General features: G+C 42.9%; 1 protein-coding gene across 5 annotated transcripts in view; it reads right to left on the bottom strand.

The window, feature by feature from the left end:
- Positions 1-13,306, bottom strand: part of CPS1 (carbamoyl-phosphate synthase 1) — a 230,906-nt gene that overhangs the window by 205,544 nt on the left and 12,056 nt on the right. For 2 of the 5 annotated variants that reach the window (XM_061607673.1, XM_061607675.1), the window contains exon 2: positions 11,326-11,443. In XM_061607673.1, the coding sequence (XP_061463657.1) occupies positions 11,326-11,424 (99 nt within the window). In that variant the 5' untranslated portion in view covers positions 11,425-11,443. Of the gene's footprint in view, positions 1-11,325; positions 11,581-12,243; positions 12,292-13,306 lie in introns of those variants that run through there. The other 3 variants (XM_061607672.1, XM_061607676.1, XM_061607674.1) reach the window with 2 other exon arrangements.

Here is a 13,306-nt window from a genome sequence, read left to right as displayed (position 1 = left end):
CATTTTAGCACTAACAAATGATTCACAGACTTCAAAAACTGATCACTTTTGGGATGTTTCCATTTGTGCTTCATTACCACAGTTGAATTTCTGTGCTTTGATATCCATGTATTTCAGTGCCTATTTAGCAATCAGCAAACCAATGGAAGATCTTTGCAAAGGCAGTATTGTGTTCTACCTACAAACACAGCCAAGGACGTTTAAGCCAAGGAAGAGGCTTTTCTGTGTCATCACCAATCACTTGCATTGAACACCCTGCATACAAACATGCCCCCCATATAAAATAAGTGCATCCCTTTCCATTTTTTATCATTCCAAATTCAACCACCCACAATTTTAAACTGTGAAATTGTTCCAGTTGCGTAGAACATGGATAGCAAGTAAACATATCTCCATTCAAAAACCCATAATTTGATATCAGTTTTTAAATGAAGTATTCCAGCCTCCCTGAGGAGAACCTCTGTGCAGACTGTGACCATAGCCCTCCTACATATTCTTCTGAAATAATTCTTCCACTTGGGGTCACTGAAAACTATAAGAATTAGCCAGCCTGCTGTTTTCCTCAGTATTGCCTCTCCACTTCCAATGAAAAAATCTACTTTTTTACTTTCTACCTGCCTCCTTCAAATATATTGAAAGAGGCCTTTTATAGTTGACTGAAATACTCTTTAAAGCCAGCATTCAATATTTTTCTCTTCCTTTAATTACATTTTTTTAGTTTGCTCCTAGGGGTTTTATGGATCTCCCAATCCTTTCCTTGCCCTGCCGGCTGTTTTGTTACAAGCTCCCTGTTTATTGCTTCACTCATGCTGCTCTTTACATCTCTCACCCTTTAAATTCAGGGTCTTTGGATGAGTATTAAATGACACCAGCTTTAACAGTAGAGATTTTTACACCTTTCTAAAAGGCACTGAAACTTTACAGCAGCTGCCACCTTCATAAGGAAGCTCCCGTTGAAATGAATATTCTGCTTTATTAAAAGTCTTTGCCTCCTTCCGAAGGTACTGGTAAAATCTGCTTGGTTAAGCCTGAGATTGGACAGGGACTCAGATTTATCACTATCACCTCTCTGTATGGAGAACTGTATATCCAGGGTTTAAGCTGTGATTAAAATGTAGTTATCCAAGGTCATCATGGAAGAATATCTTATTGTAAAAATGTAAATGGACTGCCTTCAAGTCGATCCCAATTTATGGCAACCCTATGAATAGGGTTTTCATGGTAAGCGGTATTCAGAGGGGGTTTCCCATTGCCTCCCTCTGAGGCTGAGAGGCAGTGACTGGCCCAAGGTCACCCAGTGAGGTTCATGGCTGTGTGGGGATTCAAACCCTGGTCTCCCAGGTCGTAGTCCAACACTCTAAAAACATAAAAATCAGGACAGCTGGATCACCTATAGCAAAGGTAGCCAATGTGGTGCCCTTCAGACACTGTTGGACTTGGACTACAGCTCCCATAATCCTTCACCATTGGCTATTCTGACTGGGGTTGATAGGAGCTGTAGTCCAAAACATCTGGAGGGCACCCTATTGGCTACCCCTCAGCTATAAGGCTAATTGGGTAACCAACTTCATGGCTGCCACTGGTGGAATTTGCAGACAGAAATGTCTGATGACAGAAGTGAGCTTCTTCCCCTTCTCCCAGCACGCAGGCCACATACACAGTTTCTGCTGTCTGTGGCAAAAGCTCTGGGGAAGGTGTTAAAACAGGCAACAAGTAATGAATCATGATGAGTCCAGAATGATCTCACCCATGGTAACCCAACCCTTGGTTCAGACGCCCAAATGGTATATATTATCAATGCAAATGTGGAGACGTATCTGTAGCCTAGACTAATAAAAAGTTTAGTGCCCTCCTCCCCCAAAGAGTCACTACCTTGGATTAGTGCTCAAAAATAGAGTTGTTTTGTGATGTTTGATAAACCCAACTCAGCAGGTTTCAGCACATGTCAGGGACACTTATGTTTGCAAAGGTACAAGCCATAGAACTGAAAACATCTCTATGTAACCACAGTACACCTGATGACTCAACTAATGACTCCCCCTCTCCCCCCAAAAAGGAGGAGTGTGGATTGTTATCATTTTACTGCGTTTTCCAGGAAAGAAAAATGGCCAGCTAAATGTTATTATGACAGAAACTATATGTTGAAACATGTGGAGTACATCAAATATTTTTATGCCACTTTTTAATTCTTTTGTTCTTGCTTTTTAGACTGCATTGTTTTAGCCACAGCAGCTACCACTCTGGAAGTTATTTCATTCTTTTATGGCTTGTGAGCCACCCAGAGAACATATGTAATTGGGTGGCCTTTATGAAAAAAATGGAAATGGACTGCCTTCAAGTCAATTCCGACTTATGGCCACCCTTTGAATAGGGTTTTCATGGTAAGCGGTATCCAGAGGGGGTTTCCCATTGCCTCCCTCTGAGGCTGAGAGGCAGTGACTGGCCCAAGGTTACCCAGTGAGCTTTATGGCTGTGTGGGGATTCGAACCCTGGTCTCCCAGGTCGTAGTCCAACACCTTAACCACTACGCCACACTGGCTCCCTGCCTATTCAAATACAGTAAATAATAATTTTAAAAATGATATCATTCTGAGGATTTGCAGGTTGTGTGTGCTGACCCTCTCTTCTTTCTGCCAATAAAAATATGGCTTTCTTCTACCCTCTAGTGGTTATAAGGAATGCAATACCCGATGATTATCTTTAATTATGAAAGTTTCTGTAATCAGGAAAGAAGTCTCAGCTTTGACATTTTTATCTAACACAGGAGGATGCAACCATTTCTACATTGTCTCTGAGAGCAAAATGTCTATATTGAGAGATCTCCAACATTGTTTTGTTAAGTATCTACAGGCTGCACATCTGTGTATGTGTATGTGTAATTATTCAAGTAAGAGTTTCTCACAGTCTTGATCCAAAGGAAAGTGTAAACAGATCAATGAAAATATACAAATTGGGCTAGGCTACTGGATGAAGTATGGGCCTATCAAGGAGAAGGCTAGGCTACAACCTTTCTCCCTGACATCAAAACATCTAAGTGCTGGGATTAATTATTTATTTTGTATGGAAGAGCATTTCAATCATGTGAGTCCCCACTTGCAAGTTTAAGTAGACACTGTTTGCGCACCTCACTTGAAAATTAGCCCAGGGAGTATGAAATCTTCAAAGGTACGGCCTTCCAGTGAGGGGCGTAAACTGGAATTAAAGCATCACATTGATTCTAGGGGGCAGAAGAGGCTATGTTGCCAAGATAGCCCAAGTGAGATGAGGACCTAGGAGACAGAGGGAAGCCAAAACCAAAACGTTATGTTATGGAGAGATAGGCAGGTTCTGTCTAGATGTTCTGTATGTAACCATCCCATGACTCCCTGGAAACGGAGTTGGGGGCAAGGGGGGAGGAAAGCATGACATGGTATCATTGTGTTATCATTTCCCATCCCAAATATAAAAAGGGGGTTGGGGAAGAGAAATGCTGATGTGCCGAGGTTATGTCACATAGTTTCTCAACTATATATTACTAGGGAAATATGGGCAAAGCCCACACAGAGTAAGAGGAGCAGAGAAGCATTAGCGCTCAAAGGTTGCCGCATGGAACCTTGGACGGCTGAAGGATGTGGCACAGGCTAAAGAACAGGAAGTAACCAATGAGGGATTCGAAACATTTAGTGGAAGCATGGAATTGGTGAAGGGAAAGGGCAGATAAAAGGTACAGCTTGGAACAGGATAGGGAAAAGCTTTTCTCCCTCTCTCATAATACTAGAACTCGTGGACATTCAAAGAAGCTGAATGTTGGAAGATTCAGGACAGACAAAAGGAAGTACTTCTTTAGTCAGTGCATAGTGAAACTATGGAATTTGCTCCCACAAGATGCAGTAAAGGCCACCAGCTTGGATGGCTTTAAAAGAAGATTAGACAAATTCATGGAGGACAGGGCTATCAATGGCTACTAGCCATGATGGCTGTGCTCTGCCACCCTAGTCAGAGGCAGCATGCTTCTGAAAACCAGTTGCCGGAAGCCTCAGGAGGGGAGAGTGTTCTTGCACTCGGGTCCTGCTTGCGGGCTTCCCCCAGGCACCTGGTTGGCCACTGTGAGAACAGGATGCTGGACTAGATGGGCCACTGGCCTGATCCAACAGGCTCTTCTTATGTTCTTATGTTCTTATGAACAAACATCATACTAGTGATGGCATTACATTTTAAAATTAGGGAGTTCCAAATACAAATACATATGTTTGGCTCCCCATGCCCATTCCTAACCAGGCCCAAGCCTTCACTTCACAGTGACACATCTGAGAATGGTTTTACCTGGTGACATCTCTCCTTCCAAATCATCAAGGATGCTGTAAGGCAGACTTTAGGGCAGAGCTCCAGGTCCCCAGTGGGCAGAATGAGCAAGAAGGCCCCCAAGCACAGCAGGCTGGTTTTCCACATCTTGAAGTCATACACTTTGCTATCTAAAGCAAGGGTAGGGAACCTGTTGGCCTCCAGATACTGTTAGACTATAGTTCCCATCAGCCCTGACTACTGGCCATGCTTGATGGGCGCAGGAAGATGGGAAAATCACCAATGTTGGTAGAACAGAGAAAGGACAAGCTCCAGTATGTGTTGGAACAAGATGTTTATTTAGCTCAATGCATTTCAGAGTTAAAACTGTCAAGAGGTGTGAGTGCCTGTCAATTTATTGAATCCCCCCCAAAAAACCTTTATCTTGTACACCCAAAACCAAAAACACCTAACATTATTTTCTTACCACATCTCCAAAATAAATAATGCTGTGTGGGTAATACTCTCCCATGATGGATGGGGCTGATAGGAGGCAGAATCCAACAACATCTGGAGGACCACAGATAGGAGAGGGCCATAAAACTGTTTTAATATTGTATTTTATATTGCTGTGACCCGCCCTGGGATCTTCTGGTGAAGGGCAAGTAATAAATCTAATAATAACAAAAACATTATTCCAGAATCTAAAATTACCGAACGACATGATTGCAACCTTCCTTTTCCACAAGACTGTTAAGTGGAGACCTTATCTCAGTCTGCATCTGTGCTGGAATTGCTTTTTAAGATGTTTTTAAAGTTTTTTTTTACAAAAATATGTTTTTAAGGTTTTTTGTTTTAATATGTTTTAAAGTCTTTGTTTTTAAGATGTTTTCAAGTGCTTTTTAGTGTTTTTGTTTGGGGTCCTTCTGGGAGGAAACGTGGGATATAAATTTAATAAATAAATAAATGTAAACTTGCAAGATAGCACCTGCAGCGCCTGTAACACAGCTTTGGCAGCTTTCCAGGGTATTTGGGAATGTAGTTCCCCAGCTTTGTGAACTCTTAATAAGGAACATATATTTCTCAGGATTCCTGTCTCTTCTCCTGTGTTTTTAGTAACTGCCTGAAATTAAGTAGGTGAAGGTTTTCCTAGCAGGGAGGTAAAAATGACGGGGAAAGCTTTACCTACTTAAATGTCTACTGTTATAAAATTCCGCAAAAAAGAGTTGACTGCTTAAAGGCAAGGGAGCTTTGGAGGTCTGAAACCAGGAGCACAGGTAAGAGAGCTAGGCAAGGTGTACGGGAGGTCCAACCCTGAGAAGGCTCCTCCTTTAACAGTTACGCAAAGGAAGGGGGTCTTCTGTTGTCACTGCAAAATTGTGGTGAGAAAGCTGCTCATTTCTGGATAGTGGCCCTATCACAGTGTGGACTTGGAAACCCTAAGTTATCAGTGAGTCCCAAAAGATGGTGAGGATGGGAGATTGTTCTCACAAACTGATTTGATGAAGCTAAGCCAAACCTACAAAAGGAAGAAGACACTTTTTTTGGAACTGAGTTACTTACTGCTTAGAGACTATTGTAATTAACCAATATGTAAACTGTCAAAATAAAATAATAAAATACGCAAACGCTAGACTTGGCCAGTAGCTGTGGCATCTAAGGGGAGATGGTACAGCAGCAGCACCCTCCTGCTGCCACTGGTACTGCCACTTGTCACCAGGACAGAGATGGGGCAGGATGACACAGCAGCAAAGCCAGGAGAGTTCCAGGTTGGTGGTGTCAGCTCTGCTGCCAGTCCGCTCCACACCCCAGCTCTCATGCCACTGCTGCTGGCCAGGCGTCCCCTGCCATTAGGAGAGACTTATCACATGAGGCACAGGAACCAGGCTTTATTGTGCCTCTCTTGGTTCATGTTGTGACAGCAGCTCCATCCTCAAGAGGATCTGGTGTATCTGCTGCTGAGAGGGACTGGCAAGATGGGGTGAGATTATAGCCCGGCCCAGGCTTTGCCCTGTTTCTCCTCTTTCCAGGCCATAGTCCCCCAAAAAGGCCACATTGGAAGCCTTAGTATTCATGTGATGTGCTCATAATGAGATCTTTCCTTCCAGCCCAATCCCTTCTTGCCATGTTAGTTGGAGAGAAAGTGAAGCTGATCTGTGAAGCCTTGTGAAATAGATCCAGATGCAAACTGTGTAGAAGTCATGACTAAGCTTGCAAATGACCTGTCACAACACATTTAGGAGCTTGTTACAATGCTCAACTCTTTTTCTTTCGCTAAGGAAATCATAGCCCAGCTTGATCAGCCTCCATAATGCTATTTCCACACAGCTCACAGCCCCTTTGGTGTCACCGTCCATCACTTCTTTCGCTTGCAATATTCCAAAAGGTTAGAAGGGAGCAGAGCAGTCTAAATAATGCAACAGACCATCGTGTATTATGAATATGGCCCCAGTGAGGCAAAAGCACTTGCAGCATGCAGTTTAGAAACTGAGAGTGAATTCTGGTTATACCTTGTGTGGAAGAAAACTGCTTATCTAAGCTTTATGAGCAGTGTGATGTCAGAGCAGCTAATACACAAGGTTGCCCCCCTTCTGTCAGCTGGAGAAATCACAATTAGCAATGTTTCTTCATGAAACTGGAGCCATGATCTTGTGTGAATTTGCAGCTCCCATGTTACACTGTTCATGTGTGGCTGGAGAGTGAGAGCAAAGAGAGAATTTCCTTCCCTCTGTCTGATTACCCTGGGCGCATGCACATCTGTTCAAATGTGTATGTAGGGGGTGGCTGCGTTTGTGCATGCACATAGAGTGGGAGGAGTCTCTGTGCTTCTGCGCTATTAACTTTCACCAATTATGTGTGTTGTTTTTTTTTAAAAATGCAATACATAGTGTACAGTATATAAATGCATTCCTGCAGGGCCTGGCCCTTTTCCATCTGGCCTGGTAGGGTGGGGCCCTGACTGATTCCAGCTATAAAGGCCTCTTCTGCTGTTCAAAATACCTAGAGACCATCAGGGCAGAGTATTGTTCAGAGGTTGTAGAGAACATCAAGATTTAGGGCTCATCTACATGATGGTTTACTGTGTGTTTGGTGCTACTCACATCTCCTTTAAATTTGTATGGTTCACATGATATTTCTGGCAAACAGAAACTATCATAGTTTTCTCCCTGTAAATCTGTACTAACTCAATCCACTGATATATGAAAAGTGGAGAAAAAAATGTCTCCACTCCATTTCTGTAGTGCTTGCAGACGCTTTGCTTCAATGCTTTTAGGCAGGGCTGGCCCCAGGCATGCCAGGACCCTTGGGCACCAGCCTGCCATGGGCCCTGGAGCATGCACGCACACACCCCACCTACCTACCTACCTACCAGGCAGGTGTAGGAGTGGGACTTCAGGCAGGCGAGTGAGCTGTGGGGGCGGGAAGGTGGGTGCGCGAGCGAGCGGGGGGTAGGGCGAATGAGCGGGGGAGAGAGTGAGCGAGCAAGCAGGCATGGGGAGGGCAAGCAGGTGGGGAGAGGGTGAGCAACGGAGCGGGTGGGGGAGCAGGACGGTGGGGATGCAAGCAAGTGGGGAGGCGGGGGAGGGCGAGCAAGGGGGAAGAGGGCAAGCGAGCGAGCAGGCTGGGGGAGGGGGAGCGGGTGGGGGAGGGGGAATGGGGGAGCGGGCATGGGGGAGCGGGCGGGGGCAGAGGGCGAGTGGGTGGGCTTGTGGGAGAGCTAATGAGTGGGCGCAGGCGGACAGCTCCCTCCCTGCGATCTGTGGCAGGGAGCCTGCTATGGAAGGGGAATGCTACTCCTCCACCATAATGAGGGCCCCTTTATTTATTTATTTATTTAATTAAGCTTATATACCGCCCGACTAGCAACAGCTCTCTGGGCGGTGAACATTAATTAATGTCTTTAGGGGCCCCTCTGGGCCGTAGGGCCCTTAGCCAGGGCTCTACCTGGCTGCTCTTTGGAGCCGGCCCTGCTTTTAGGAGGGTATGTCAATCATTCTCCCTCTCCACGCCCACTATCTCCTCCTCCCTTCTTTCATTTTATTTCCAGCAGGCTGACATGCAACTTCCGCTTGCTGTCCTCCATTCCGCTAGCCTTTTTCATGTTGCTGTAAATAGTGCCTTTCTTTTATTTTCCCCCTAACTTGTGTGCAAAAGCATAACACTGCTCAAACAAAGTTTTGTATTTCAGCTGTATCCTACCAACCATTAGCATGGAAAACACAGGTATTTGCCCTTCCAGGTTTTTTTAAATAGGAACCTACTACAGTTGGCAGAACAGACTGAGCATGCTCAGTCACCTAGCAACCAGAGGGAATGGAAATTATAATTATAGGGCGGGGCCACAAGGAAACGACAAGGCTAATCCTCCCCAGAGGAATGCCTACTTGTGTGAATGGGAAAAAGTGATTGGCAGCTAACATTGAATAGGAACTGCGGACAGTGCAAATCTATTACGAAGATGAAAGCAGTGATTTCCTACGAAGAAATGCTCCCATGTAAATGAGCCCTTAGTTTTGGAGATGCCTTATTTTTGCCATTACTTGGATTCTTCTTGTATTTTTACTGTTAAACCTTAATTATGAATTATCAGTGGATTGTTTAATTGTATATTTTAATATGAGATGTTTCCATCAGCCTCTTGTTTATATGTCTAGTTAAATTTTGTTATGCCTTGTAATTGTTAGTGAATTATCTTATGTAAACTTTTTGATTTTGTGAGCCACTTTGAGCATGGTTTACCATGGAAAACAGCATACAAATAAACAATGGTGATGTAGGAGTGTGTGGCACAGGTGTATGTGAGACCATGTGTTCGAGTACACACGTCTGCGTGTTGTTCATGGTGGGTGGACAGAGGAGGTTGCAGATCCAGTCCTTTGAAACCTCCCTACCACTGCAAATTGCCACACATCCCTGCTTGTTCCCAGTGATTACCCCCAGTTAGCTAGTGGGATTTGTTGTTGCTGTATGTTAAGAGGATGGGGAAAACAGAAGACATTTCACTATGCATTCAACAGCAGAGGCTAGCTGCAAATGGAGCCTTTGGAGTCTAGCTGCAAAATAAGCAAAACTAACTAATGGATAAGCAGCAGTCATGGACAATCAGATAGAAGGTGCGCAGTCTGTATACCTTCCATCTGTTCCCTGAAACCAAACCAATTCAGTCTGTGCCAGAGAAATAAATCTGGATAATAATAATAACAATAATAATAACAATAATAATAACAATAATAATAACAATAATAACAATAATAATAACAACAACAATAACAACAACAACAACAACAACAACAATAATAATAATAATAATAATAATAATAATAATAATAATAATAATAATAATAATAATAATAATAATAATAATAATAATAATAATAATAATAAATTTAATTTATGTGTCGCCTATCTGGCCAATGGCCACTCTAGGCGACGTACATACAATAAATATGGCAGAATACAATATAAAAATACAGTGAAATATATAAATTATAAGAGCAAACAATACATAATAGGAGGCATTTAAAACAGAAGAATATTAAGCCTCCTCAGAAGTCCCGAAAGCCTGCTGAAAAAGCCAGGTCTTTAAGGCCTTGCAAGAACATATTCAGGGAAGAGATGTGCCGAAGATCTTGTGGGAGGGAGTTCCAGAGGGTGGGGGCCGCCACTGAAAAGGCCTTCTCTCTAGTGCCCGCCAACCTAGCTGCTTTGGTTGGAAAGCACAGTTAATTTAGCACCTCTGTTTAGAACTCATATAACCCCTGTTTTAAAACAGCTGCACCGGCCGCCAGTTAGTTTCTGGGCCAATTCCAGATCGTCACATTAGGGTTTAAAGCCCTAAATGCCCTAGGCTTTGAAAGACTGCCTTGTTCCCTACAGCCCCACTCAGGTGTTCAGATTTACAGAGGGGGGCTTCTTGGTAGTTACATCACCCTCACATGTTTAGGATGTGGTGGCCCCGGAGAAGGCTTTCTCTACGATAGCCCCTCAGCTGTGGAAATCCCATCCCCAAGGAGTGTCTCTGGCACCTACATTATGTAGCTCCTGCCTTGTGACTGTAATTTGCTTTAACCTATTTTTTTAATTGTATTTTTAAACTGCTGTAGTGTAACCCGCCCTGGGACTACAGTCCTCTGAAGTTCAAGTCCAATATTCTCTCCATTGACCTTCAGCACTTCAAAATGGAGATGGCTGAATAATGTGTCCTCATATAAGGTAAGTGCATATAGCAAAAGCTGTATACAAGAAGAATGGCTTGGCAACTTTCCCAGTGTACTTTGGATGCTTGAGACATCTCTGCTGTCCCTTTACTCTGGTTTAGCTAGGATAATCACTCAAGCTTTTGGGTCATCCTAATTGCTGTGCTATGCTTAGGAGCATGTGTGTAGCTGGCTGCTATATTGATTACAATTACTCAGAAAATGGTTATTGAGTTAATTTGTTAATGTTGTATTGTTTGTAAGTATTTTTTGGTATATTGCAAACCACCCTGTGGTCTCTGATTGTTTCTAGAAATGAAAGAAATAACAAATAGTGCCATCAGAGAAACACAGAGCATACACCAGCAGGCACGCTTCCAGTACTGCTTCCAATGAATCCAATTGATAGCACAGTGAGTACATGCATCAGAAAAGTTACAGCTAAAGTCCCGTGTGTGAAAAATGAAGCAATGCCTCTGATGTCCAGTATTGTTCTTAAGAACAGGTTTAAGATTAAACAGCAGGTATTTTCATGCTTATGTCGCAAAGACCACTTATTGGACCCAGCCACTGTTACCCCAGATATTTGAAGATTTCTGTATATTTTAACAGGGTTTGTGAACCTTCACCTGCCTTAGCAATTTATCCTGCAGTTTATAACTCAGAGTATTTGCTATGTCAATAATTCTGCAGTCAACAGGCTCTGATGAATTAGAACTTAGAACCCCAGTTTTGCTCAAGTATTTGTTTGTACATAAGCAAGCTTATCTGCAGTCAGCTGTTTCTCAGCATGTTACATACACACCCAGAGAGAGAGAGAGAGAGAGAGAGAGAATCAATCAATTAGTTAATGTGAAGTTATAATTACCTTCATACTCAGTGATCGGATACCAATTCTTGAAAAGTATCGGTTATGCTGAACAGTCCTATGGAAAACACCAAATCCCCCTCTTGCCGTTTTCACCATCTTGCAAGTTGTCAAGATTCTTGTCATTTTGGGGAAAGTAGCAAAATAAAAATTATTTTCTTAAGAGAGAAAAAATGGGGAGGTATAGAAACTATCCAAATGGAAGCAAAGTTTGAGGGGCAGTTGGTCTACTGACTCAGCTGCCTTTGCTTTGCATTTTCATTCATTCTTCCATTAAAAGGTTTCAGCTTGGCTCCACCCTTGCTGCTCCTCCTTAGAGGAGTGTCTATCACAGTTCTTGGAGAGATATAAGCCATAGCTAGCCTGAAGATGCATCCTAGACCAGGCATAAACAGCACTAGTTCTACTGGAAAGCACTGGGAACGTCAAGGGACTATCCTCCCCCCTCCCCAAATTAGGCTAGCTGTGTAAACTATGAACTTAAAAGACAAGGGAGTTCCACATATGTTAGTCATGCTGATTAGACAATTACAGGCAGGAAAGTATATTACAAAAGCTTTTGCTGCACTGGCCAACTCTCAAGAGTCTGTCCGATTGCATGATTCCAAAGCAGGGTTGGGCTGACTTAAGTCTCGTGCGGTCTACTTATTTCCCTTTTATTTTTTTACTAGAGTCCGCAGTATTCACCCATGTGTGTTAAATTTGCAAAGTAAGAGTGCATGCTCAGGATAGTTATAGAATAACTAATTCATGTCTTGAGTATGCACTCTTTGGCTAAGAGCATGAAAGGTGCCATGCTGGAATAGACTGTGTGACACCTTGTCCAGCATTTTTGCAAAGATTCTAGCTGCCCACTACATGGTCTTCTAGAAACTGACCAGCTGTCCACTGCTGGACCACTATCTATTTACTGCATACCTGTTCTACTGTGATGAAGAAACAGAACTTGAGAGCATCTTGGTTCTCAATGGTTCCCATTATGTTCTGTGGGACAACGTAAACAAGTTGCAAAGTATACAGTTAAACATAGGACGCTTCCTTCTACTGAATCAAACCATTGGTCCATCTAGCCCTAAGTGGGGAAGCCAGGGATTGAAACTGGGACCTTCTTTATGCAAAGTAGATACTCTGCCACAGAGCCACGGTCCTACCTGTTCTTCACTCAACACACTGAGATCACCAACATCACGGTTTCCCTGAGTGCATGTCTGTACTTTCCTAGGTAAATAATTTTTAATGGCCATATCGAATATAACTACAGATATATGAATTTCACATTGTGCTGGATCCAGAGATAGAAGCTTTCTGAATAAATAAATAAAAACACAGCAACGCAGAAGTGAAAACATCCTCAGAAATTAAATGTCATCCCACAACCACATCCAATCTATAATCAACAGCACCAGCATTCCAAACACTTTGGCAGCTTCTGCTTACGGTTAATAAGAAGCCAGCCATTGATCTGATAATGTCCTTATTTGAATTTGCCAATGAACAGTCAAGTATTTGAAAGTCTGACCAAAGAGATCTCCTCTCAAGAAACTAATGGAAAAATGTACAGTGAGCTTCTCCAGAAATTGAGCATTTCAATAAGTAAGAGGCCATATCTTCCATAACACACTCCACACAGAATCAAAAGGCAAAAGAAATATTTTTTACGTTGCCAATCAAAACTAGACAGCATTGGCACAGGTTGCATTTTGAGCAGGTAAACAAATGCCTTCCTAACACTGAAATTAAATAAGTCCACTAGACATACCTCAAGGTCATGTTTTCTCAGATACATGAGAGGGAAAACGATGTATTCCAGGCATAGCCAACCTAGTGTTGGTACTGGAGTTGGACTCCAATTCCCATCAGTTCCAATCAGTATGGCCAATGTTTTTCTGTAAGACCTGATCATCAATCCAGGGCCTGTTTACATGGGAACCCAGATCCACATTAAAAATGCTGCTTTTTCCATCGTGATTGATTTTGACAG

The sequence above is a fragment of the Rhineura floridana genome, chromosome 2 (genome assembly GCF_030035675.1).
Source record: "Rhineura floridana isolate rRhiFlo1 chromosome 2, rRhiFlo1.hap2, whole genome shotgun sequence".
NCBI lineage: Eukaryota > Metazoa > Chordata > Lepidosauria > Squamata > Rhineuridae > Rhineura > Rhineura floridana.
This window is presented reverse-complemented; position numbering and strand designations above follow the sequence as displayed.